Below are 22641 nucleotides of genomic sequence, written 5' to 3' on the forward strand. Positions count from 1 at the left end.
TCTTTCCGGATTTTGTGGGGATCCACCTGAATGTCTTTCGAAGCGGTCAGAGCGTGTGGAAGCATGATGAGAATACGGCGTTGATCTGGGGATTCATTGTGAGTGAGGAGCCCAGTATGATGCAGAGGTTGCGTGCGTGGTCCGTGGGGGTAGGGGTGGTTTCCTAATGCGGGGGGCTACCAGGAGTCATCCAAAGCTGAGGGGGTGGGTACCAGGATGAGTACTTCGGTCTTGTCCAAGTTGAGTTTGAGGCAACTATCTTTCATCCAGGCAATGGCCTTCATCCTGCTGTGGAAGTTGATTTTGGTGGCTGAGGGTTCGTTGTTGAGGGAGAGGATCATCTGAGTGTCGACATAGGAGACTGTTGAGTCTCTGGTTCCTGACAATGGCAGCAAGAGGGGCCATGTAGATTTTGAAGAGGGTGGGGCTCAGGGAGGAGCCCCTTGACACTCTGCAGCTGAGCTGTGGGTTCTGAGAGGAACGGAGGTAATCTGATTCGCTGTGTCCAGGCTTTGATATGCAACCACTGTCATTTATGATGCGCTGTGACTGTTGAACACCAAAAGGTTGTGGTTTCTAGAAGATTGTTCTCCTGCTCTTTTTCGGTTAATGGAGGCGGTAGTTCAAAATGTTAACATGCAAATTGATCAGGACTTTGGAATTTTACTTTGCTTAAGCTAGGACCATGTTCTACCATGGCAATCTCAACTATGGGTGGGTGGTGTGCCTTGTTTTTAGCAAGGTATTGAAAGGCAGACAGGCTGAAGTCGTTGAACGTTCTAGCCTTTAAGTTCAGTTGATTGGGTCCCACCCTTACTGCTAGTCAGTTCTGTAGGCTAGGTTGCCAAAAGTGTGAATATTATAGTTCAGTCCCGGTAGCACTGCCATTTAGCTGCTGCTTGGGTGGATGATTGACTGTCTAATAGTCCTTTCAGATGGCATTGAAAATACCACAAACATGCTATATTGACTGGTGCCTAAGTGCTCTACAAAAAAAAAACAACGAGCTAGAAGTATTGTAACAAGACCATGATCCATTAAACGTCCTTGGTGAGAGATCTCCGAAATGAACACTAAAATGATTTTAAAAAAAGGTGCATAATAACTTACTGTTGGTAATACTGGTTTTAAAATTCTCAGGTACCTCGTAGTCTTGAACTACCAAACTCATCTCAAGTACAGAAAGAAGAACAAGTTAAAATAGATGAAGCAGAGCCTCTCAATGAAGAAGAGTTGGAAGAAAAAGAAAAGCTTCTGACACAGGTATGTCTGCATATTGTGAAGGTTTGTTTTCCTTTGGAGTTATTGGTATTCTATATTGTATTGGTATTTGTATAAAGTATTGCTGTGGCTTTCCATTCAAATTAGGTGCAAACTGAAGCTTCACTGAATGGTTGCTTTGCTCGAAATAGTGCAAACAGGCTTTGTATGTGATGTGCTGTGTCTCATTTGGTGTAAGAGTTTGAATCCATGGCTGTTGTGTGAACTGCCGAAAGAGTGAGGGGGTTGGATGCTAGGGTAGGGGCAGAATGGTGCTCCAAACTTGTAATTTGATGCTGCATGTATACTTTTTGTGCTATGAATGTGGTGGTAGTAGTACTAAACACTTTATTTTCAATGTATACCGTCACTGGTTCTGATCTTCGGTGTGATGTAGAGTTGAGCAAACAGCTGGAATTTGTTTAATTTCTTTAGTTTGGTATGGGGTAGAGATTGCATGTTTGGATGCCTTGTCGCATCAGGTGCAGCCTGAGTATGTGCATGGTTACCTTGTCTGATAAGTGGGCTGGTAGGCATATTTCGCATTGTCTTTGGGTATAAGGGTATCTTACCCAGGCACAGAAATTCTGGGGATCACTGAAACAGATTACATTCTCCTGTGGCAGTTATGTCAGAGGAACCATAAACCCGGTAATGAAAGATCAGTGTACGCCCATCCTGTGTGTGGAGTCAGCATGGTTCTTTAAGTGCTGGATATTTGTTTATATTGCTTTCCAGAATGCAAGAGGGTCTGTATGTTTTCTTATTTGTGTTGGTGCTTTAAAGTTCCGAAGCTTGAATGGCGATTGCTGGAATAACTACTAGTACACAGATGTGAGCTAAGATTCTTCCTTTTTGGCAAGCTTGTAGATTTTGTTGTTGGAAGAGGTGTGTGGCCAGTGTGGTACTTGTAATGTGGGAGAGATTTGGTCCCAAGATCTGATACAGGCTTCTAGCTGCAGATTCCTTACCTTAGTTTTCCCCAGGTATCTGACTGGATCTGGAACCTTTTGTTTAGTACCCCTGAGCTCCAATAGCTGGCGTTTAGCTCAAAGTGGCGTTGTCCATGCCGGAAGTGAGGTGCGTAGCGCATGTCTATGCGCAACCCCAGCATGCCACCTCAGTTCTTTTCTTTCTGCGGCAGTCAGCACAGATCTGGGAAGAGCTATCCCTGGTCTTTTTTGATTTCCCCCCCCCCCTTTTTTTTTTTTTTTTTTTTTTTTTTTTTCATCTGCTTTTGAGACTCTCTTGATGTGTTAGGATGTCTGCCAGGAATGCCAGTTTCAAAGTGTATGGCACCTGTCGCCGACAGATGTTGGTGACTGACCCACATTTGGTGTGCCTCTGGTGTTTGGAGCATGACCATGAGGCCAAGACCGGCGTCGATTGCTGTGCCATGCAGCCCAAGGCCTTGAGGGAGCGGCTACTCACCGCAACCATCAAGATGCTGGTCGAGAAGCGGCCCCAGGATTATTCGCAAAGCCACTCCAGTCGTTCATCATTTAAGTCGTATGGGAAATCTGGGAAGTCCCACAGGTGTAAAGAGAAAAATTCGAAGATATCTTTGACTTCATCACATCCGTCTAAGTCTTCTGACGAGATGAGGGAGTGTCTGTATTCGAGGCCTAGCTCTGTGGTGTAGTCCGGCCAAGGCCGTCTGCACCTTCCAGAGTTTCTGGGAGCTGGAGTGACCCCTGCCCACTTTCGAGAATTTGATGAGGCCGTGCACCTCATGTTTGGGTGGCTTGTCCCCTTTGGCGCTCCTTTGGGCCCCATGAGTTATGGAGGGGCTCCTACTGGTCTTCTGCAGGTGGGTTTGAACCTGCCACTAATCGGGCCCCTTGGATCTGTTGATGGATACAGAGCGGCGCTGGTCGAGCCACCTTGACCTTCCCTGGCACCTGTTCCAGTGTAGGCACCACCGACACCTGCACCATCCCTATAGTCATTCCTAACTCTGACCTGGAGTGGTGTTTTCCGAATCGGCGCATGTGTCTAGACTTGGGTGCGAATGGGAGCGGTCCGACGACTGTTAGGGTTACCAGTACTCTGTAGAAGATATTGAGGTCAAATTGTGTAAGTAGTTGGCAAATGCCAGTGTTTTTGACACCTCTCCAGACACTGGTTTGATTCCCCCCCCCCCCCCCCCCCCTCCTCCTCCAACCACAACTTTGGAGGAGGGTCCCTCATTTGTTACGGTTTTGAGGATGGCCGCTGAGGTCCTTTACCGTAAGCTGCCCTCTGTGGCAGTCAAGACTGAGGCAAGAAGACTTGCTTAATGAAGCACTTCCAGAGGTACTTTTTTGGGGCTGGTCCAAGCACTGCACAGGGGCTCCTTTGATTAAGTCAATTGCCGACCGCCATCACTCTGCTCCAGGATATCCCAGTTTTCTCATCCAGCATCCCATTCCGGAGAGCCTGACAGTTTAGGCCTCTATGCCCAGAGTTAACCTTGGCATGTTCCCTTTCATGCCATCGGACAGGTAATTCAAGAAGCTGGACACCTTTTGGTAAGAGGGTTTTCTAAACTGCCATTCTAGCATTGCAGTTTGTGAACACCACATGCCTCTAGGGCTGATATACCTTCCTAATCTAGGAATCTGTTGCACAAGTGCTGCCAATAGGCTTGGAGGAGGACTAAGCCATCCTATCACAGGGGACTGGATATGGAGTATATTTAATCCTCAGATGTGAACTTAGACGCAACAGATTTGCTAGGTAGAGCAATTTCATTGTTTGCATTGAGATGCCATACCTGGCTGAGAACCACTGTTTTTTCAGGGGATGAAGGCTTCTGTCTGGGGCATGCCATTTGATGGCACTTGTCTCTTCAGGCAGAAGGCTGTAGGGCTGCAACCAAGTCCTTGGACCTTTCTATGGCCCCTCGTCAATCCCAGTCCACCTTAGGCCCCTTTTGTGGCCATGTGAAGGGCCTTAAAACTGCCCCCTTACTAGCCCAGTCACTACGGCCAACAGGGTTTCCAACCTTCTTTGGCAGAGGATGTGGTCCCCACAGACCACAAAGGGCTTCCAGCCAGAGTTCGAGGCAGTCTACCACCCCACAAAGGTAACAGCAGCCTCCATACTCTATAAGCTTAACCTATCAACACCATGGGCACCCAGTGGGAGTTAAGATGTGCCATCACCTGCACCAATGGAGGTCAGTAACCTCCAAGTGGGGTTTTGCAAATTGTCCAAAAGGGCTACTCTCTTTTCTGGACCCCCCACCCATGCCACCTACTTACAAAAAACTGACTGGAGACCATCTCTTTGCTTCGTCAGAAAGTGTTGACTCTCTTGACCAAGGGAGCTATAGATAGTGCCGAAATCAGAAGTAGGACATGACTGCTATTTCCGGTACTTCCTGGTGCCCAAAAAGGGCAGAGGCCTCCGTCCTATCCTAGACCTGAACCTTGTCAACTTGTTCCTGAAAGAGAAGTTCAAGATGCTCACTCTCAGGATATGTCTGCCCTTACAGATGCTTCAGTCCAGGGCTAGGGCGGCCTTATGGGAGAGGTGGAGAGCAGAGGACTCTGGTGGAATCCGGGCTCTAGATCAGTCTTCTAGAGTTTAGGACGATCCGACTAGCATTGAAGGCCTTCCTTCCATTTTTCATTGACCACACCGCTGCCATGTGGTACTAATACAAACAGGGCGGGTTGGGGTGGGTCATAGACCCTTTGTCAAGAGGAGTTTCACATCTGGACGTGGCGGGAATACCAGGACATATCCCTAGTGGTTCAACTCCTGAGGGGGGAGGTTCTACAGGCGTTGTCTGCTAACTCTCCATATGTCTTGTTCTATCCAGAATAGATGGTCTTCCGGACTTAAGAATCTTTCGTATCGGCTGTGGTATCGCCTTTCCATGTAGGTCAGTCAACCACTCTGCCTAGCTTTTACGCCCCACCACATCCTACCAAAGACGAGAGGCTTCATCGCATGGACACAAAATGAGCGTAGTCGTTCTATCTTGATCATACCAAAGAGTTTGGGGTGGACAATCCACTCTTCATGGAATGTCTGTGCCAAGAAAGGTCAGGCAGTATAGAAACGTACCATCTCATGATGGCTAGTACTCTGCAACACAATTTGCTATGTATTGCTCAAGAAGCAGCCCCTGGAGGGCTTGTGTGCTCATTCCACCAGAACCAAAATTGTGACTACTGCGTTAGCTCGCTGAGTCCCTGTCCTAGACATGTCAGGCACCAGTGTGGGCGTGTCTGCATATGTTCACTAAACACTACTGCTAGACGAATGGTTCTTTATCTGTGGTCTCGTGTCCCTTGGGGCTCCTCTTATCCTACTCAAGGGGTCTGCAACTGTTAGGAAAGTAAATAATAAAAGATTAGTTAAAGAAGCCAAATGTAAAATTACTTTTTTTTTTTACTTTATGTAAATTTGAAAATGGAGGCTAAAAATTAAGTTAATATCCTCAGATTGATTCGTGGGAGTAGAGCAGGTGCATCAAACAATGCAGTATGAATGGAGTGGCCTTAAACTTGTTAAAGCTCCAATCTTCCCATTAAAATATTTTTTTGCTTGATTGTGATATAAATAAAATACTCAATCATATATCTTTGTGCTTTGGTTTGAATGTTTTTTTTGTGTATGGTTTTGCTGATTAAATCCTAAAAATACTTAAGCCGTGTCTCCGTCTTCCTGTAATGATACAATGTGGGTCCCCAGTAATGATTATGTGGGGGGTCCGCAGAAGTCATACGTGAGGAACCACTGGCCTAGGTAGTCGGGTCCATCGTGACTGGTACTTCACGTGTTTGATCCTGCAGAATTTTCTAGTATAATCAGTTTTGCACACCCTACTCCGTTGAGGTAGTATTTGAGTTTCTAAGATAAGGAATCTGCGTCTTGAAGTACTATCACATGAACAAGTTACTTCCCTTTGGTTATTCCTCATCTGTTAGACTCTATCTAGCTGTGGATTACTTACCTACCCTCCCATTCTCCCGCTCTGCGAACGTAATAAAAATAAACATGTCCGCGTGCTGAGGTGGTGCCTATGTAGGCACTCCACTCCATTTCTGGTGCTGATGACGCCACACGGAGCGAAACCATGCCACCTACCAGCGCACAGGGATGCTGCTTAACAAACGTTTCTGGATCTAGTCTGACGCCTGAGAAATTCTAAGGTAAGGCATCTGCAGCTCCAGAGTGTCTCTACCAGATAAGGTGTTCGTGAAGGTAACTTGTTAGTTAGGAGTAGAGGAGAACTCTGGCTGCAGTATTCTGGGATTTCCCCCCCCCCAACCCCTCCATCCCCTCCACACACACAACTCCTGTCTGATAGTGGGACGATATTGCTGCATTTCATGGTTACAGTTAGTGTCTGATTTTGAATTTGCACATCTTCATCCAGTGATTGTTAAACAACAAATGAATCAATTGGACTAACTCTGGCAAAGCACTACTTTTTTTATTTTATTTTTTTAAAATATTTTTTATAAACATGCCCATGAGGGGGAAATGGTCATTTGCTCAGCCTACCGAGGTGGACTGGTTTTACTCTGCACCCTGCAGATCTCATTGCATCCCTTAAGTTTCTTCTGAGCATTTTGATTAGGCGTTCACACTTTTTGTAAACATTTTAGCTTCTGCTTTGTGTGCTATGAATACAGAGGCAAATGGTATTTTGGGCTTGTAAAGACTTGCCTTGCATTTGGTCATTCTGGTACAGTTGGGTTCATCTCTATTCAGTAAAGCCATATTTTATTGATAGTGGAAGTGGAATTACAATCTGGAGTGAATCCATAGACGATGAAAAATAAAGAGCTTTAGGAAAGATCAAAGCAAATTGCATGCCTAAAATGTAAAGGCCGAATATGCATGGCAGACATGCAACAATATTCTATATTTTGTTGCAAACACAATCCATATGCTCAAACAGCACATTGGTAATGTAATACATTTGCAAATATACACACATTATGGATACCATTGATATACTGTAATAAAATGTTATGTAGGCATGAGCACCTGTTCCCAGGGGATCTGAAACATTGACTGTTGTTGCACCCCTATACACAGACACAGTACTGAACAACGAACTTAGTCAGAATCATAGCCTCGCTGTTCGAATCAGTTTGTATTTTGCAGAGAAGTGCACAGAATGTATAAATTCCCACTCAATCAGCCCTGTTGGGGGGGGGGGGGGGGCTCTTTGGGTATGCTTGGTTGTGAGACCCTATTGGACCATTTTTTAAAGAACATTTTTCCACAACTTAACACTAAGTGGGGTATTCCTTTTTTGGGTCTTGTAGACTGATTAACGCTGTCCATTCTTGTTTGGTTCTACCTTAAATTTCTTTTTACAGGGGGAATTTCCAGTTTGGCTGTAATCAGAAAGGCACTGCTCTTCTCTACGCAAAGTGTTTATAGCCGTTCTTTGCGTTGTGGAAGGGCTGTTGTTGGGCATCCTTGATTGAATGTTTTGTTGGCAGGGAGGCAGCAGATGTAAGCCGGAGAAGGTGTTGGAGGACTAACCTGGAGTAATCCAGTGTTCTGTTTGAATGCTTGCACATTCCCTGTATCACTTTACTTTACAACCCCTGCGCTTCAACACTATCCACCTACAAGATTGTTTGATTTCTTGCCATTCCGTCCTTTGGCTAAGCAGCGTATGACACTAAAGTCCATGTTCAAGGTGCTGCAAGCAGTTTACAGGCACTGTGATGCATTTATACTTTTTGTAGCAAAGATTGTACCCAGGCAATGCTAGTCCTTTGCAACACAATTTTATTTTGTATTAAACATTTTTTATAAAGTACTACTTTTTAGAAAAACATTTAAAATGTGGATATTAAGAAGAAAACATACAAGATCTGAATCTCTCCAGAAGTAGTTGCATGCCTCTTGAGTCTTTTTCTTTGATCCATCTATCTTATGTAGGGGAAGAGCCCAGCTTGCAGGCAAGCATTTTGCAAGGATTCTATTTTTCCATTTCAACCGGACAGTTCCAGTGAGCACCTTGTGTTCTAGTATCTTGTTACAGTCAAGCGATTTTCTTAGCCTATCTAAAGTGGATGTCTGTGTCTTTAATTCGTTTTTGAGGTTTGTTTAGCCATAGAATACTGCTGCTAATATGATGGTAAGATGTAAAAATGAACATGTAATGCCTTTTAGATGCACATGCTTTGCACAGTTCCACATTGTGGTTGGGCCTGGAAGTGTTTTTGTTGTATTGTGAGTGGGTGTCGACATAGCAGAGCCACAGTATGAAGTTGACTTTAAATCCACAATGTCCCTCTGCGTGTACATCTTAGGTTCTTGCTTTCTGCTGTGGGGGATTGGGGTGCATTGAGAGATCTCTTGGGAATTCACTAAAATCAATGACTTCTAGAGACTTAGTATGCATGTTCCGCCTCAAGAGATATAAGCCAGAGGACTGTTTTCCATGATCACTGTTTAAGCCCAAGACTTGAGTCCATTGAGAAGATTCTTCTAGCTCATGGGAGAGCTGTTGGTATGGCTGGGCTATTAGAATTGGTAAAACAGAGAAGGGTGCTCCGTCGATGGAGATGATTTTTCTCAAATATTGACCATGGAGGCTCATGGGAAATACAGACTCTGACCTTGAGGTAATCTCACCAGAGTTTAGAACATTGTAGAAAACAAGATCCTAAACCTTGAGTTCCCAAAAGCCCTCAAAACTATTAAGAGAAGGCCTCCAGGCTACCACTTAAGTTGCTGAGGAACAAGCCTTGAAGCAATACCACTGCGTCACGTGATCAAGCATTCGAAGCAAAACTGTTGCTGAAAAATAGCACCAGTAAGGATTTTCCGAAAGAAGTTTCCTCTACTTCTGAGGATTATAGACTGCAGAGGGAGAAGGAGGGTAAGGTTTCCTCGAAAGAAATTGCCCATGGGGACAGGAAAACCTCTGACATCAATGGTGAGGAGAGCACTAGAGGTTGAGATGTAAAAACAATGCGTAAAAAGTGTTTGATGGCATAATGCCGCCACACAGGGATCCTAAGCCTTTGGGTATTAAGAAACCCACACAGGAGTTAGAAACACCAGGGCAATATCAAATAAAGCAGGAGATAGAAAAGGACACAGATGGGAGAAGAAAAACTTTGTTTTACATAGCAATACCAGAAGTAGGCTACTGTGTGCACGCCATGTCCCCTAAACACTGCATGTAATATTTGTAAGTCACCCCTACAGCAGGCCCTACAGCCTAAGGCAAGATGCATTGTATTACATGTGAGAGCATATCCGAATGAGCAGATATGCCCCTGAGCTGGCAATTTACATCTGATAGATATCTAGCCTCATCTTAGAGTTCTCCCCAGGCGCCAGAGTGGATTCGGAAGCTTTTAACAGCAGTACGTCTGTGCGTTAGTAGAGGGCGTCTAGGGACTGTCAACTTCACATCCGGAGGCGACTTTGCTACAGAATCCATATAAGCCATCCCCCAATGTGCTGATGCCAGTTTCTTATTTTCCGCTCTTGCAAAGCAGATCCGATAAGCGGTTCCTCAGGCCATTTTTTGGCCTACCTCGACTGTTTCGTCAAATAGAATGGTGTGTCTTTAAACAAACTTCTCATGTCCTCTGGGTTCAAGTCTTCTGGGTCCTGTGGATGACAAATGTCTACCATGGACCCTCACTCTGTCTGTATATCGTGCCTGGGGAGCACCATGACTCAGAGGAGTGACTCCTGTCGCCAACTTCACCCAAAGGCGTTGAGGGAACTTCAAATGAAGTTGCTAGCCACAAGGATGTAAGTCTTCCAAGACTTCCTGTCAACCTCAGTCCCCTACGTGCTCCACTGACCGTCCACGGGCTGTGCACGAGTCTCCCCCGCACTTCCCAACCTACGCTGAAGTCGGGGCGACTGATCCAGATGAGAGAATATTAGAAATATCTTTATAGAATTTTTGGGCCTTCCCCTGGAGCGCCCTTGGGTCCCCAAGGAGGTGCACACATCTGTGAATCAGTCCACTCTGGTGGATTAGCCCTCTGCTTCAGTTTGGCCTTCCAATTCCAAATCCATTATAATGCTAGTGCACAGCCTTTCGGGGGTTACCACCTTCGGCGCCTGGGTCTGGTCAACTGACTCCAGTGCTACTAGACACCCCACCACTTCCCCTCTCTGGCACTGAGACCTCTTAGGTGCCAGATGGTGTCTGGTGCGGCACCAGTAGAGCAGTCTGTCCTAGAAACCCCTCCTCGGCTCTCTATAGCCCCCCCCTTCCTGTTTTTCCTTCTGAGGAATACTATTATGGAGGTGATGGAGAGGATTTGGAGTTTCACCACCCCTATCTCTGACTCTGCCCAACCTCATATGGAGACTAACTGGTTGACTGAGTTGGGTGAAGCTAGTGGCGTGGAGTCTTCCCAAGCCTCAGACCTCCTGTCCCCTCCTGGTTTGGCTACAGAGTCAAGCTCCTCTAGCAGATATGCTTAGATGAGTGTCATTTCGGATGTGCATTGTACCCTTTTTCCTATAGGCATAATTTGTTTGCCAGTTCAGATCAGACACATCAATTACTTACTCTGTTGGTTGTTCGTTAGATGTCAGCAAATCACCTCTTTGGTCGGTGTTGTGGCTATTTTCATCTTTAGTGTTCCTTCTGGGACATGTCCCTTTGGTATTTTGGTTCCATGACTTGGGGGTTGGTTGCCAAGGCGGCTGGGGTCTCCCTTAACATCCTTTTTCTGAAGGATAGTCTTCCTCATAGGATGTGATATGGATTCTATCCCTTAAAGGTCCGTTATACCACTACCACCTTATTTTGTGAATTACTTCTGCTTGAAGGCATTTTCTCTCTTCCTTTGGAAGATGTGGATCTTATCCCCTTTTTAGTCGCGGAATATTGGAGATTTTGCTTTGTATACATCCTGTCTCCTTTTGAGACATTTCTTACTCCTCAATCCTTGTTGTGCTTGTATGCACTGCCATCCATTATTTTCAGATGTTCCATTTCCTAGGACGTGATTCCTTCACGACTATGTACTCCATCTTTTATCAGATGCTTCAGTCCAGTCTTGCTGCCCGACATCGGTCTATTGCATGAAAATTGTTTATCTGTCAACGCCTTCTGTGTGTTGGCTTTTATTTCAACTATACCTTTTAATGGACCCCGGTGGTGGTCTTCATTCCATTCATAGCCGAGTTTTCACACCTGAAGGTTTTCTTATGATTTCCTGTGTTCGAGGCATGTGGGCTGCTGAATTCATATCTGTGCATAGATCGCCGCCTAGTGTTGGGTCCGGATGATTGCACATTGTTGTCCTGGAAGAGTCTTCGAAGTATCACGAGATAGGTGGGTCCTCCCCTGGACTACAGTGCGCATGGGCATCCTCTCCATCCTCAGATTGTTTTTTTCCGCCATTGGGTTCGGATGTGCTTATCTTAGCTCAAGTTAGGAAAACTTTAAGGCCAAAAGCCTTTAGATATCGTCGATATTGTTTGCGTTCGGTGTCGATAACTTATTATACTTGTTCTCGGACTTATTCACCCTCTCGGACCGAGTTTCGGTCCGAACATCGATCAACGTTTGAAGATTGAATCGAGGACTCCCTTCAAGAGATGTCCTCTATGTCACGCTAAATATCCACACGTCGATGTCCATCCGGTTTGTAACAAATGTTTATCACCGGATCATGATGAGTCCAGGTGTATGGCCTGCGCCCGGTTCCGGTCGAAAAAGACCCTTCGGAATAGACGGGCGGCTAGATTGGAGGCCAAAAACTCGGCGCCTTAACATATTCAGCACCGAGGATGAAGAAGTCGAGAGCGTCGAAGAGATAGACTCGAGCCATGCTTCGGAGCATGAATCCCAATATGACAATGATGTGGAGATCTTCGAGGACGAAGACGTCGTCGACTAGGTAGGAGACGCTTCCCCCACTACCTGCCCAGCCGTCACCTTCGCTCAACCAACGACAACCTCATTCTTCTCCCCAAATACAATCTGAAAACGAAGGGCGAGAAGACCCTCAGCTTCCTTGCAACCAAAGCCTGGAACAAACTACCCAAATCCCTCAGACAACAAACCCAGGAAAAACCGTTTCGAAAACTGCTAAAGACCTGGATCTTTAATCTCCCGGACGATCACTCCAAAGCTTCCATCTAATCCTCTTGCACTGGCTCACTTAGGTTCCCTAGCGCCAAGATGCTCCCTCCGGAGCGAACGTCGCGCTCTATAAATACCCCACAAATACCCCTTGGGGCCGAGGAAGATAGCTCTGGCGAGGAGCTAGGCCAATCCGTCGATGCGGAGGCTGAGGGAGATAGTCTTGATAAGGCTCAGGTCGAGGGATCGCCTGCGGGCCTTACCCAAGATCGGTCGGATCGTTCTACAGCCCCGCCTGAAGGCCCGGCTTCGAACATTTCAAAAGAGCCAGAAATATCCAAAAAGACTGGAGTCGATTCTGTGAAATCGAAACCAAAACCAGCACCGGTCAAATCGAAACCGAAAGTGCAACTGGTTCAGGTCGGATCGAAGGCATCGAAGGCATCGAAGCCCTCCAATCAGTCGACACAGTAGGACGTCGGAGCCGACCAAAGAAAGAAGGACTTCGGTACCGAGAAACCAAAAAGGGACTTCGGCACCGAGAAACAGAAGAAGGCCCTCGGTCCCGAGAAGACGCAACGGCCTATAACACCGAAGGTTGGGGAGGTCAAGGTGGTCGATCCGACTACATCAACACCGAAGAGTGCTGACACTGCCAAAATACCGGCTCAACAAGGCGTTGATCCCAAACTTCGGATCGAAGACACGAAGACTGGAAAGAAACCGGAGACCGCGTCGAGGCCTGTCTCCAAAGAGCCTGTTGGTTCCAAAGCACCGTCTGCATTCACGTTGCAACAGGTGTCGGAGTCCCTAAAGCGCATCAGGGAACGGGCCACTCTCGAACCGAAAACTGGTCCCGAACCGCACAAGGTTGCCAAGGCTCACTCGGCACCGGCACCGATCAAGTTTGGATTGCCACCACCGGGGGCGCCGAAGATGTTCGAACTTAGGAAGAGTATTGAACAACCAAGAACAGTGTCCACGGAAAGAACCGTTGTCGAAGACTCACAGGACCAGTTTATCGACGCCGACACTGGTAGGCTGTTCCGCAAGCGGAGAATTGTTCCAGAAAAGGCTTTGGACTCATACAAAATTCCACTAAAAAGGAAAATGGCGTCAGGTTCGACACCAGTGCTTGTAGAACCTTACCACACCTATGATCAGGAACCACCATCCTTTTCTCCCACACACTCTGAGGCGGATGCGGGAGAGGGCTATACTGAGGATGATACCACTTATCCTGTGGATAATGACCCTGATGAACAACAGCAAGACAAGGATCAAGCATGGGAAAATCGTAATGACCCAGGAGACCCACAAAATGCTCCTGACACTCTTTATAATATCAAACCATCGCCCACTGAAGATACTGCTGCTTTTAACGCCCTCATTGAAAGAGCGGCTGCCAATCACGGAGTGGAACTTCATTCTGACTCTGTGGAGGAGGATTTCTTGGTGGACACGTTCTCCACATCAGAAAGAACGGTCAAGACTCTACCAATGTTAAAAGGGGTTATAAAACATGCTAAGGACATCTTTAAGGAGACAACCAGAGCACGGGTATTGAACCCGAGAATAGAGGAAAAAATACAAACCAGCCCCAGGAGACCCAATGTACATTAAGGGTCAATTGCCGTTGGACTCCATGGTAGTTTCTAATGCTCGCAAGAGAGCTAACTCGCAGACTACAGGTGATGCTCCTCCTCCAGATAAGGAGTCCAAAGTGCTAGAAACATCAGGAAAGAGGATAGCAGCACAAGCAGCAAACATCTGGTGCATTGCCAACACTCAGGCACTCCTGGCCCGATACGACAGGTCACACTACGATACCCTAGAAACACTGCTAGAACACCTACCAGATGAATACAAAGATGGAGCGGGGCTCCTCATCAGAGAGGGACAACTCATTACAAATGCGTCCATCAAATGCGTACTAGATGCAGCTGACACTGCAGCAAGGGCAATCAATACTAGTGTGATGTTGAGGAGGCACGCATGGCTGCGAATATCAGGTTTCAAACCTGAGATTCAAAATAATATCTTGAATCAACCAGTCAACCCAGACTTTTTATTTGGCCCCGAGGTTGACGCTACAGTGGAAAAGATTAAAAAGGACACAAACTGCGAAATCTATGGGGGCTCTACAGTCGCAGCAGTTTCGGAGTGGCTCCTTTCGTTGCCCCGCGAATAGAGGAGCAGCTAGAGGTCAGGGGTCCCAGCAGCAGTACAGTAAAGGAGGTACCCAGAGTACCTATAATAAGAACAATAGGGGTGGATATCGTGGATCCAGCACCAAAGGCAGAGGACGAGGACACAACAACACCAGGCCAATAACAAACAGTGACGTCTTGTCACTGCCCCCCGCCCACATAACACCGGTCGGGGGGAGACTCCAACAGTTCCTGCCGGTCTGGAGATCCATCACCACAGACAGGTGGGTCAGAGAAATTGTCCAGTACGGTTATTGTCTGGAATTAACATCCAATCCACCCAACATACCACCAAGACACCGTCCTATGTCCGCAGAGCACTTGGCATTATTGCAGCAAGAAATACTAAGTATGCTGCAGAAAGAAGCCATAGAGCTCGTGCCTGTAGAACAGCGAGGGTCAGGGGTGTACTCTCTGTACTTCTTAATCCCAAAAAAGGACGGGTCTCTCAGACCTATACTGGACCTGAGACCTCTCAACCAATACATTCTGTCAGAGCATTTTCATATGCCCACCCTCCAGCAAGTTCTGCCGTTACTCAGTCAGGGAGACTTCCTAGCAACACTGGATTTAAAGGATGCATATTTCCACATACCCATACACCCATCACACAGAAAATATCTCAGGTTCACTCCTCAGGATCAGCATTATCAGTTCAAAGTCCTCCCTTTCGGAGTAAAAACGGCGCCCAGAGTCTTTACCAAGTGCCTAGCGACAGTGGCTGCACACTTAAGGAGACAGCACATTCACGTCTTCCCTTACCTGGACGACTGGCTTGTTCAGGCAAAGTCAGCCAGGCAGTGTGCCAGCCACATATCCCACACCATTCACCTTCTTCACAGTCTGGGATTCTCACTGAATTATCCAAAGTCACATCTTCAACCCGCCCACGTACGGCAATACCTGGGCGCGACCATAGACGCTCTGGCAGCCAAAGCTCAACCAAATTCAGCGAGGATCAACAGCATGCAACTGCTGATCAAAAAGTTCAGACCTCAACACTCCCTTCCAGCGCGAGTGTTCATGCAGTTGATAGGCATGATGGCCTCCTGCATCTTCATAGTCCCGCACGCGAGACTACATATGCGCCCGCTTCAGGAGTGCCTGGCACGTCAATGGAATCAGACTCAAGGACAGTTGAAAGACCTAGTGTTGGTGAGCGGTCGGGCATACAACTCTCTGCATTGGTGGAATCCACAAAACCTTTGCAAGGGCCCACTGTTCCAAGAGCCTGTTCCACAAATAATACTGACGGCGGACGCATCTCTCCACGGATGGGGAGCTCATGTACTAAATTACACAGTGCAGGGACTATGGACGATACAGCAACAGAAGATGCACATCAACCTTCTGGAACTGATGGCAATCTTCCTGGCAATGAAGGCTTTCAAAGTACACTTGTGCAACAAAGTCGTGTTGATCCGGACGGACAACATGACTGCCATGTACTACATACAGGAGCAGGGAGGAACGCACTCTCCACAGTTGTCTCATCTGGCTCAGAACATGTGGAAGTGGGCCATTCAGAGGAACATGTTCCTCATGGCAGAACACCTCCCAGGCAAGGACAACCAAATAGCGGATCTGCTCAGCAGACACAGCCACCAAATGCACGAGTGGGAGCTACATCCATCAGTACTCCAACCGTACTTCCAGCAGTGGGGTCATCTAGAGATAGACCTATTCGCCACAAGGGAAAACGCAAAATGCCAAAGCTTTGCCGCCAGGTTCCCGCATCCACAGTCGCAGGGCAATGCGATATGGATGAACTGGTCAGGCAGATTTGCGTACGCTTTTCCCCCAGCGCCAATAATACCGCTAGTGGCACGCAAACTAAGGCAACACTCAATGACACTCATCCTGGTTGCTCCAATGTGGGCACGCCAGCCATGGTACACCACGTTACTAGAACTTTCCGTGGTGCCGCCTCAAAGACTGCGGCTAACACCCAAACTTTTAACTCAGAACCATGGCGAAATTCAGCACCCAGATCCGCAACAGCTGAACCTGGCGATCTGGCTCCTGAAGTCTTAGTTTGGCTACCTGAACCTACCTCCAGAATGTATGAATATCAAGGAGGCCAGGAGACCCACGACCAGAGCTTGCTATGCGGCTAAATGGAAAGATTTGTCATTTACTGTAAAAACAATGACATTAATCCGCTGGATGCATCCATTCAGAACATCTGTTACCTGTTACACTTACACCGATGCAATCTGGCATACAGCTCCATCCGTATACATCTAACCGCCATAGCAGCCTATCTTCAGAACAGGCAGCACCTCTCTTTATTCAGAGTGCCTACTATCAAAGCCTTCTTAGAGGGACTCAAAAGAGCGATTCCTCCAACACACCCACCGGCACCGGTATGGAACCTGAATGTGATCCTCACCAGATTGATGGGTCCACCTTTTGAACCTTACATTCAAGTGAGATTCAATTCCTCACCTGGAAAGTAGCTTTCTTAGTGGCAATCACTTCGTTAAGGAGAGTTAGTGAACTACAGGCACTAACCGTTCAAGAGCCATTCATACAGGTTCACGCAAATAGTTGTACTACGTACCAACCCCACATTCATGCCTAAGGTGATTCGCAGTTCCACATGAAATAGACTATTGAACTGCCTGTTTTCTTTCCAAATCCAGAAAATGTCGCAGAGAGAATGCTCCATACACTAGATGTAAAGAGGGCCCTCATGTACTATATAGACAGAACAAAGGATTTTAGGAAAACAAAACAACTGTTCGTTGCCTTTTCTCAACAACACAAGGGCAACGCCATTTCCAAAGCAGGGATAGCCAGATGGATCGTTAAATGTATTCAAATTTGCTATGAAAAAGCTAAACGCACATTAACGATTCCTCCAAGAGCCCACTCAACACGAATGTTAGGGGCGTCCATGGCTTTCCTGGGGAACATTCCTTTAGAGGAAATATGTAGAGCAGCCACATGGTCCACTATACATACATTTACTAAACACTACTGTGTAGATGTACATTCAAAACAGCAGGCAGCTGTAGGACAGGCTGTTCTCAAGACCCTTTTTCAGACTGCTGCAGCTGACACGGGCAGCCGCCGCTAATGGAGGGACTGCTATATAATCTATGCACAGATATGAATTCAGCAGCCCACATGCCTCGAACCGAATATGCTACTTACCAGTATGCATCTGTTCTTGGCATGTAGGGCTGCTGACACTCATATCGCCCACCCTCCTCCCCGGCGCCTGTAGCGGCTGCAGCACTCAGAATTACTGTATAGCATGGTCATCACTTACTGTATCTACTCCATCACTGCCACAATGGCGAAAAACAATCTGAGGATGGAGAGGATCCCATGCGCACTGTAGTCCAGGGGAGGAGCCACCTATCTCGTGATACTTCGAAGACTCTTCCAGGACAACAATGTGCAATCCTCCGGACCCAACACTAGGCGGCGATCTATGCACAGATATGAATGTCAGCAGCCCTACATGCCAAGAACAGATGCATACTGGTAAGTAGCATATTCGTCACTGCCTCATGGTAGCCTAGTCCGTCAATAGCATTGGTTCATGGGTAGTTCGAGGCATGTGGGCTGCTGAATTCATATCTGTGCATAGATCGCCGCCTAGTTTTGGGTCTGGATGTTTGCACGTTGTTGTCCTGGAAGAGTCTTCGAAGTATCCTGGGATAGGTGACTCCTCCCCTGGACTACAGTGCGCATGGGCATCCTCTCCATCCTCAGATTGTTTTTTTCCGCCATTGGGTTCGGATGTGTTATCTTGACTCAAGTTAGGAAAACCTGTTTTCAGGCCAAAAGGCCTTTAGCTCGCGTCGGTACTGTTCTCGATCGGTATCGATAGTATCTTTGTTAGTTTACTAACTTCTAGAACAAACTTTCGCATCTTACCCGACCGTCGATTCGACATCAGCGATGGAATCGAGGACACCATTCAAGAGGTGTCCGGTATGCAATGCGAAATACCCCCACGTCGACGTCCATCCGGTGTGCAACAAATGCCTTTCACCGGATCACGACGAATCTACATGCATGGCCTGTGCCAGATTTCGATCCAAGAAGACTCTACGGAATCGACGAGCGGCGAGACTCGAGGCGCAGCAAGCGGCACCGGCCCCGGCCGACATCTTCAACGCCGAGACCGAAGATGTCGAAGAAGTGGAGAACCTACCCTCCAGTCCCGTTTCCGAACATGACTCCGGATCGGGAGACATCGACGAAACACTCTTTCGCAGAGATGAAGACGACACCGAGGTAGGAGACTACGATGAGGCCTTAGGGGCCGAAGAGAGTAGCTCCGGTGACGAGCAAGGCCTACCCGTTCAGACTGAAGAAAGCCCAGTGCAACAGTCTATGGCTCCGGTCGAGGGATCGCCTTCGGGCCTTACCCAAGACTTATCCCGCAGTTCTTCGGCCCCGCCCTCGGGCCCGGCCTCTGACATTCAGCGGCAGCCATTAGTGCCAAAAATGGCTGGTTTCCCTTCTTTAAAACCGAAAGCAGTATTGGTTCATTTGAAACCGAAACCGAAAGTGGCGCTGGTCGGATCGAGGCCCTCCACACCTTCGACGCCAGCAAAAAACATCGGCACCGAGCGCACCAAACGAGACTTCGGTGCGGAACTCGAAGCGGCCGACGTCGGAGTCGACATAAGGAAGAAGGCCTTCGGTACCACCAAACCTGCTCGGCTCCCGGCACCGACGCAATCGACTCCGACCCCAAAGGTCAAACAGCCTGCTGCGTCTCACACCGCTTCCACGGCGACATCTAAGCCACAATCATCGAAGAGGTCGACGGCCACTCCCGCCCCTCGACTCGATGACCCACCGGCGCCGAAAAAATCCACGACCACCTCAACAGAACCGGTCGGTGCGAAAGACTCGAGGGCGCTCCAAACGCGACCCATTGCTGCGCAAAGCACCAAAACGAAAATGGTCCTCCAGGACACGTCGGGCTCCGAGCCAATTAAAGCTCCAGCAGCCTCTTCGACACCAGCCAACATTACTTTTGGCCTGCCACCACCCACGGCCCCGAAAATGTTCCAAATCAGGACACGGGTGACCCATACCACAATCACGCCTGCCGAACACTCTGCGGAGAAGTCTCCATCGCATATAATCGACGCCGACACCGGCAGGATGATTATCCACAAACGGAAAATAACTTCGGAGCCGGCTTTGGACTCCTTCAGGATTCCACTCAAAAGAAAGCTGCCTGTGGCTTCAGAACCAGTTCTTTACGAACCATTCCACTCACCCTACCGGGATCCACAATCCTTCTCTCCCACACACTCCGACACGGATGCGTTGGGGGACTACATGGGTGACCAAGTCCCCTACCCCGGAGACATGGACCCTGACGGCCAACAAGACCCTGATCAAACTTGGGATGACCCTGTGGACCCAGGTGCGCCTATGGATGCACAAGACCCGCAACTCTATGGAGCAAAAACATCTCCCACAGAGGACACGGCAGCGTTCAACGCTCTAATTGAACGTGCTGCAGCCAATCATGGGGTGCAACTTCACTCGGACACCGTCGAGGACGACTTTCTTATGGATACTTTTGCATCCTCAGAAAGAAATATAAAAACTCTACCCATGTTGAAGGGTGTCCTCAAACCAGCAAAGGACATCTTCAAGGAACCCACCAGGGCAAGAGTGATAAACCCCAGGATCGACAAAAAATACAGATCAGCGCCTGGGGACCCTACTTACATCAGAGGCCAATTACCTCTGGATTCCATTGTCGTTGCGAATGCTCGCTAGAGGGCACACTCACAAACAGGTGACGCTCCTCCCCCGGACAAAGAGTCCAAGGTGTTAGAGACCTCTGGCAAACGGGTTGCCGCCCAGGCAGCCAACATATGGCGCATTGCCAATACTCAAGCACTCCTCGCTCGCTACGATAGAGCGCACTACGACACATTAGAGCAGCTAATCCAACATCTCCCTGACCAATTCAGAGAAGGTGCAGAGATCCTCATCAGGGAGGGACAGCTCCTCACAAACGCATCCATCAAGTGCGCGCTGGATGCCGCAGACACAGCTGCCAGGGCCATAAACACTAGCGTCATGCTGCGACGACATGCCTGGTTACGAATCTCCGGATTCAAACCTGAGGTGCAAAACAACATACTCAACCAGCCTGTCAACCCCGACTATTTATTCGGCCCGGAGGTTGACACCACCCTAGAGAAAATAAAGAAGGACACGGACACTGCAAAGTCCATGGGGGCTCTCCAGACTCAGTCCTTTCGGAGCGGCTCCTTTCGTCGCCCCGGAAATAGAGGAGCAGGTAGAGGACAGGGGTCACAGCAAACCTACAACAAGAGCAATACACAAACCACCTACGATAAAAACACCCGGGGTGGATATCGTGGCTCCAGTACAAAGGGCAGAGGACGCGGCTACGGCAACACCAGGTCCTCCCCAAAGAACAAGCAGTGACGCCCTCTCCCTTCCTCCCGACCACATAACACCTGTCGGGGGAAGGCTACAAAGGTTCCTGTCCACGTGGAACTCCATCACCACGGACAGGTGGGTCAAAGATATTGTCAAATACGGTTACTGTCTAGAGCTAACCTCCACTCCACCCACAATTCCTCCAAGAAACCGTCCTATGTCCTCAGAGCACTTAACGCTCTTACAGCAGGAGGTGCAAAGCATGCTTCTAAAAGGCGCAATAGAGGTCGTACCCGTCCACGAGCAAGGTACGGGGGTGTACTCCCTGTACTTTTTAATACCAAAGAAGGACGGGTCACTCAGACCTATATTAGACCTGAGACCCCTAAACAGATACATTCTTTCCGAGCATTTCCACATGCTCACTCTCCAGCAAGTCCTCCCGCTGCTCAAGCAGGGAGACTTTCTAGCCACACTGGACCTCAAGGATGCGTATTTCCACATACCCATTCACCCATCACACAAAAACCTCGGGTTCACGGTTCAAGAACAGCACTACCAATTCAGAGTCCTTCCCTTCGGCGTGACAACGGCACCAAGGGTGTTTACAAAGTGCCTAGCTACTGTGGCGGCACATCTACGAAGGCAGCACATACACGTCTACCCTTACCTGGACGACTGGCTCGTTCAAGCGAAGTCAGCCCAGCAATGTGCCAGCCACATGTCCCGCACAATTCACCTCCTTCACAGTCTGGGGTTCTCACTAAATTACCCAAAATCCCATCTCCAGCCCGCACACGTACAACAGTACCTGGGTGCGACTATAGACACTCTGGCGGCCACAGCTCAGCCAAATTTAGTGAGAATCAACAGCATGCAAATGCTGATTTCCAAGTTCAAACCACAACACTCCCTGCGTGTTCATGCAGTTGATAGGCATGATGGCCTCCTGCATCTTCATAGTCCCACACGCGAGATTACATATGCGCCCGCTTCAGGAGTGCTTAGCACGTCAGTGGAATCAGGCTCAAGGACAGTTGAAAGACCTAGTGTTGGTGAGCGGTCGGGCATACAACTCTCTGCATTGGTGGAATCCACAAAACCTTTGCAAGGGCCGACCGTTCCAAGAGCCTGTCCCACAGATAATACTGACGGAGGACGCGTCTCTCCAGGGATGGGGAGCTCATGTACTCCATTACACAGTGCAGGGACTATGGACACAACAACAAAAGAAGATGCACATCAACTTTCTAGAGCTGATGGCAATCTTCCTCGCTATGAAAGCATTCAAAGTACACTTGTGCAACAAAGTCGTGTTGATCCGGACGGACATGACTGCCATGTACTACATACAGAAGCAGGGAGGAACACACTCTCCACAGTTGTCTCATCTGGCTCAGAGCATGTGGAAGTGGGCCATTCAGAGGAACATGTTCCTCATGGCAGAACACCTCCCCGGCAAAGACAACCAGATGGCGGATCTGCTCAGCAGACACAGCCACCAGATGCACGAGTGGGAGTTACACCCATCAGTACTCCAACCGTACTTCCAGCAGTGGGGCCATCCAGAGATAGACCTATTCGCGACAAGCAAACGCAAAATGCCAAAGCTTTGCCGCCAGGTTCCCACATCCGCAGTCGCAGGGCAATGCGATATGGATGAACTGGTCCGTCAGATTTGCGTACGCTTTTCCCCCAGCACCACTGATACCGCTGGTGGCACGCAAACTG

General features: G+C 48.2%; 1 protein-coding gene across 1 annotated transcript in view; it reads left to right on the forward strand.

Annotated features, from left to right (window-relative positions):
* SMARCA5 (SNF2 related chromatin remodeling ATPase 5) overlaps window positions 1-22641 on the forward strand; it is a 433972-nt gene that overhangs the window by 252401 nt on the left and 158930 nt on the right. The window contains exon 19 of the mRNA XM_085641606.1: window positions 1141-1263. Coding sequence (XP_085497732.1) covers window positions 1141-1263 — 123 coding nt within the window. The remainder of the gene's footprint in view (window positions 1-1140; window positions 1264-22641) is intronic.

Source organism: Triturus cristatus, chromosome 2_2 (genome assembly GCF_964204655.1).
Source record: "Triturus cristatus chromosome 2_2, aTriCri1.1, whole genome shotgun sequence".
In the NCBI taxonomy this organism is placed as follows: Eukaryota; Metazoa; Chordata; class Amphibia; order Caudata; family Salamandridae; genus Triturus; species Triturus cristatus.